The following is a 6,000-nucleotide window of genomic DNA, read 5'->3' as shown; positions in this document are numbered from 1 at the left end:
GTTATCGTGCGTACAAATTTTCCGAACATTTTCGAACTTTTGTGGGGGAGGTACCGGAAGGAGTGGACCGATATAGCTCATCTTCGAACTTAAACTAAGTTTGGACAAAATATTACGAAAGCCAAAATTTGAACCGAATCGGTTCATCCCTTCGAGAGTTATCGTGCGCTCCAGCCAGCCAGACAGACAGACGGACGGACATTGCTCAATCGACTCCAAATTGTCTGAAACACATTTCGTCCAAACATACTTGGGGTCTAAAACCATTATTTCGATGAGGCACATTTTGCCCGTATGAAAGTGTATATACCCTTCATAGCCTAAAGGCTGAGGGTATAAATATGAAATAATTGATAGGAATTACCATTACAAAGAAAGATTTAAGAAAAACAAAACAAAGTTTTAATTTATTCCGTCATTTAGGTATAGATGGCACCTGCGTGGGTGGCAAAGTTCGTATTCGTACACCTATAAGCACTATTTATTTGGAGTTTTTTAAGATTTTCAAAGCAAAATACCGCAAATTTTTGTTTTGTTCTTCTTTTGGAATGCCTCTGTTATAGAAATATGTAAAAATAACGTTAATTTTGTTAAAAATTTTGCATGAATAAAAAGTCGGACGAATATTTGAAATACTTAAGAAAAATGTGCTAGATATGATTAACTATTGCAATTTATTCCCGAATTTTGGACGAAAATAGCTACTAACAGTCCTTCTGTAACAATATTCGAGGTCTAATATGAAAATAAATGTTGTCAGCGTTTGGAAATGCAAAGAAACGTAATCCGGGCTTAGGTAAAGTAAACACATTGTTGGTTTTTACTTGGTGAAAATAGCAAGTTTCGTTTTATATTTGACATTAAAGCTCTGTTCCTTTACGTTCAAGAATCTTCAAGTTTTACAACTTTTGACTCGAAAAGCGTTCCTTTACTTCAGACACAATACAATTCATATGAGAGCAGTTTTCAACTTTTACTACTTTTGCCGGTTTTACCATTTTCAAGAGTAAAGGAACAGACCATAAATGTGTTGAAGTTTTAGAATACGGTTTCGAAAATCATTTTATGTCAAGACATATCGGAAATTACGAGGAATAATACATTTTTGAGGAAGAAAATTTCCCCGAAAATAACTCATTTCTTCAAAAGGTTACCCCCACGTTCTTTCCGGGACAACTTCATTCTTTTGAAATTTTTGTACTCATTATGGATCCTTCGGTAAAGAAATATAATTTTCAAGATATAAAAAACATTATTTTCGCAATTTTGGCAGCCATAACCCTCGTTCATAGTAAGCGTAGAATTTCAGTCGTAGGCAGACAATATGAAAACTTGTACAGTTTCATTTTTCTTCTCAATTTCTCACAGTTTTCGACATAAAATGATTTTCGAAACCTTATTCTAAAACTTCAATATATTTTATATCAAATATAAAACGAAACTTGCGATTTTTACCAAGTAAAAACCAAAAATGTGCTTACTTTACCTAAGCCCGGATTACGTTTCTTTGCATTTCCAAACGCTGACAACATTTATTTTCATATTAGACTTCGAATATTGTTACAGAAGGACTGCTAGTAGTTATTTTCGTCCAAAATTCGGGAATAAATTGCCATAGTTAATCATATATACCACATTTTTCTTAAGTATTTCAAATATTCGTCCGACTTTTTATTTATGCTTATAGGTGTACGAATACGAACTTTTCACCCACACAGGCGCCATCTATACCTAAATGACGGAATAAATTAAAAATTTGTTTTGCCATTCTTAAATCTTTCTTTGTTATGGTAATTCCTATCAATTATTTCATATTTTCACATCAAGTATGGAATTAATAACGATTTTATTCATTTTTTAGGGGTGTACGAATATGAACTTTGCATACTGTACGTTGACTGTCAGTTTTGTTGGACCGTGTGTACTATGCTTAAGTCCACATGCACAACTTCCAAAATTTTTTGCTGGGTAGGTAAATCGAAAAATCGATTTTCCCCATAGCCAAAAGTCGTCTGCGATAATGGTGAGAATGAGGGAATCATTAAAACATAGCTGCGAAAATGGCGAGAATGACGGAATCAAACTTACTTATCCCTACAGAAGAAGACTCTGGAATCAGACACACACAAAAAATTAAGCTTCGAAAAAAAATTATAATTGTGTGGAAAAAAGTGATTTAATTGCAAATTAATTCCATAAATACAATTAAAAATTTACTTTCTATAATATATATACCAAGTATATAACGAAAAAACAGAAAAAAATGGCTGCCATTAATCCTGAAGATTTGGAAAAATTGAAGAAATTTATTGATTTTGTATCCGCTAATCCTTTGATATTAAATGTGCCCCAATTAGGCTTTCTCAAGAGATTTATTGAGAAGTTTGGTGGCAAAGTTCCAGAGGGTGAATATCAAATGCCGGCCGGAGGGTAAGTAGTGCATAAAAAAATACTAACCTAACAAGAAACTAGATGGCTGGCGGAAGATTGCAAGCAATGAAGCGGCGAAAATGCAAGTGTGTTTGTATGTTTACATGCTTTGTTAGCTTGCTTGGCTGTCTCCGTCTGCTTGGGATCGTAGAATAAATGAATGAATTGGAAATTGATTTTTAATTTTCTTTTTTATAGAAAATGTCCTTTTGGCGGTGATGCAAAAACGGAAACAAAAACACAACCACCACCTACACAGGATGATGATGCTGCCGAACCTGTTGTAGAAGAAGAGTCTGAAGAATCTGAAGTTGAATTAGATATGGAAGGTAGGTACCTCTACTACTTATGTTATTGAAGTCATAGAAATGTTGAGGCCACTTTATAGAAATTATTTAAGACATTTTTGCATAAATCACTTTGTACATGGGTTGGGTTGGTGGTGTATACATACGACAAAGTATGCAAGTATGTTCTACTATATAGTATAGCCAGTCATATTATGCTGCTTCTAGTTGCAGCACATACACCCCACCCCGTCTGTCTGTGTTGTACGCACCATGTGTACGAATTATATTTTCTTGTTCTTGTAAAATATTCAAAACCAAAGTTCATGGCAAATGTGTTTTATTGCCTTCTGTCTATAAGTGTGAAGAACAAGTTGCAGATTGAATGCAAGCGATTATATCATTTATTGATTTATGCTGCTCTTGGTTGATATGGATACTTGTATTATTTATTGTATTGTCCCAAATGTTGTGGGCTAAAATCTTATTGGAAAATCTGGTTATGAATTCTTAGCTTAAATGTTCTGCAATAAAAACATATGAAACAAATATTGTAGAATACGGTCCGAAATAGGATTTTTTCTACTTTTGAAATCGTTTTGTATAATTTTTGTATTTAAATATGAAAAAGCCCATATGAAAAAGTCCAAACGAAATATAAATTTGTTTTCCCAACCCCCTTAAATGAAGGCGGCAATTAAATTTGTAACTCTCCATATTGGGACAAACTTATAATTTATATGAAAATTTACGCGTAGACGACTTTTTGTTCACAGGAGAAAGTCTAAAAAAGACTATAGGGAAAATATTATTATTTATAAGAAAAATTTGGGGTTAAGTACGGTTCAGGCGCGGCCCTGCGATTTCTTTGAAAACCTTACCACAGATAGAGGTTATTGTCCTAAACACAAAAATACATTTGTTATCTGTGGGAAGTCCATCCATACTTCCCAAGGTATGGACATTGAAAGTACAAAAAAGGCAGGTGGCGCATAAACCCTCCTTTTTCCGCAGATTCTTTAACCTTAAAGACTTGAATTCAGTATATGACCACCAATTGATTATTTTGAAATATTTACCACAGGTAGCTCCTGTTGAACTAATCACAATGATGCACACTTTTTGAAGGCCTTGCAGCTTAAGGGGTTATGCGTATATCAAGAAACTCATCTTTTCGTGATGTTTTTTCATAGATGCTATCAATATTTCTAAGTGGATCTTTCTCTTAACTGAGAGAGCACATTGTATACTACTTTTGTAATTTTTGTAGTAGAAAAATATTGCATAGTTTTGTGGTAAATGGGTACCTGCGTAACTCTTTTTTTGTAAAAGAATTTTGTGGTAACAACAGTAACTGAATGGGTCGATATTCAAATATTTCTGCATGAAGAACCAAATAATCTTAACTTCAAGTGATACAGAATTAAAAAAAAAAAAACTGTTTTAAAAAAAATGGTGAACTGTCAAAGTCAAAATTTCGATTTTAGCAGGTGGAGTTTAGAAGTTTATAGTATTTATTTATAGATTATAGTATTTATTTTATAGGAGCGCCTCATATGTCATCAACGATAAAACCCGGCGACAATCACGCCGTCTGGAGGGTATGGAATTTCACTAAAATACATACGTCAAACAGTTTCGCAGATATTACCCCACCTTGGGAACTCCCTGTTTCACACTACGGATCTTGCACTTGTTATTTGTGAACTTTACAAACAACTGGTGTCCGTATACATAGTTCATTATCCAACGTTCCAAAGATTTTAGTGGTCGGAATCAGGACACCATCAACCAATATCTTAATGGGGAGGGAGCCTCATTTCAACCTTCCAGGTGGTGAACAGATTGTGGTAGTGGATTTAGTGGCGGATATTTTCATATTTCTCAGATGTAAGAACTGTACTAAGTCAGCTATGTAGACGCTAAGATCGTATAACCATGTGATCATTCATTACGATCTCTGTGCTGTCTGAATGGTGTGGAACTTCGGGATGAATCAGATATCACCACTGTTTCACTCTACGGGGGTCTTTGGCTTTTTATACCCTCAGCATTTATGCTAACGAGGGTATATACACTTTCATACGGGCAAAATGTGCCTCACCGAAATAATGGTTTTAGACCCCAAGTATGTTTGGACGAAATGTGTTTCAGACAATTTGGAGTCGATTTAGCAATGTCCGTCCACCTGTCTGGCTGGTGCGCACGATAACTCTCGGAAATGATGAACCGATTTTGTCCAAAATTTGGATTTCGCAATATTTTGTCCAAACTTAGTTTAAGCTCGAAGATGGGTTATATCGGTCCACTCCTGCTTAAGGCTCAAGGGACAGGCAGTGGAATAGGACGCTGACCAAAGCCGTGAGTACATAGAATGTCAGAGAGATTTGTGGACTGTAAATAGTTGCGGATTTAAAAGAGTTCCTGACACCTCTATGACTTTGTCTTTCCCGGAGTTCCTCGAATAATGGTGATGTTTTGGAAGTAAAAGAAATAAAGATGTTTGTGCACAGTAGGTTGTTTTATTATAGGCCTTGGAGGTTTGTGCTTATCGCTGGGGTTGTTAAGTAAACCTCCCCCACAAAAGTTCGAAAATATTTGAAAAATTTGTACGTACGATAACTCTTGAAACGAGCAACCGATTTGGTCCATACTTTGCAAATCGTGAAATGTCTACCAGACTTAGATGAGTTTCCAATATGGACTCAACCGGTCCATTCCTTTGGGTACCTCCCACACAAAATTTGGGATAAGTTCAGTTTAGGACCTGCTCTCGAATCGCTTTGATTTTTGTTTTAGCAACTTGTAATCACTGCCCTCTATACGACGGTACAAGCTTCATCAGGGGCAAGTCCACACATCCTGAGAAAATAGCCCCAAAGTTGCAAAAAAAAACCCTGTGGCACCGTGTGAGGTGGTTGGAGCGCAAGAAAACTCTCGAACGGATCTGCCGATTCGGTCCAAAATTTGGCCTTAGTAATATTTTGTCCAAACATAGTTTAAGTTCGAACATAAGCCATATCGGTCCACTCCTTCAGGTACCTCCCCCACAAAAGTTCAAAAATGTTCGGAACAATTGTTCGGTCGGTAACTCTTGAAGGGAGTGGCCGAATTGGTCCATACTTTACACATCCTAATATATCTACCAGATATATATCAGGTTCAAATATGGACTATATTTGTCCACTACATCCGGTACCTCCCACACTAAATTTCGGATAAGTACACTTTAAGACCTGCAATCGAATTACGTTGATTTTTGTTGAAGCAGCTTGCATTCGCT

At 35.8% G+C, this 6,000-nt stretch overlaps 1 protein-coding gene across 6 annotated transcripts in view; it reads left to right on the top strand.

Annotated features, from left to right (window-relative positions):
• The first annotated feature begins 2,071 nt into the window (after positions 1-2,071).
• Positions 2,072-6,000, top strand: part of LOC141399191 (hsc70-interacting protein 1-like) — a 55,037-nt gene continuing 51,108 nt past the window's right edge. For all 6 annotated transcript variants that reach the window (XM_073977426.1, XM_073977421.1, XM_073977422.1 and 3 more), the window contains exons 1-2: positions 2,072-2,430; positions 2,629-2,759. In XM_073977426.1, the coding sequence (XP_073833527.1) occupies positions 2,264-2,430; positions 2,629-2,759 (298 nt within the window). In that variant the 5' untranslated portion in view covers positions 2,072-2,263. The remainder of the gene's footprint in view (positions 2,431-2,628; positions 2,760-6,000) is intronic.

The sequence above is a fragment of the Musca autumnalis genome, unplaced genomic scaffold, assembly GCF_047663935.1.
Source record: "Musca autumnalis isolate F117 unplaced genomic scaffold, ASM4766393v1 scaffold_3, whole genome shotgun sequence".
NCBI lineage: Eukaryota > Metazoa > Arthropoda > Insecta > Diptera > Muscidae > Musca > Musca autumnalis.
This window is presented reverse-complemented; position numbering and strand designations above follow the sequence as displayed.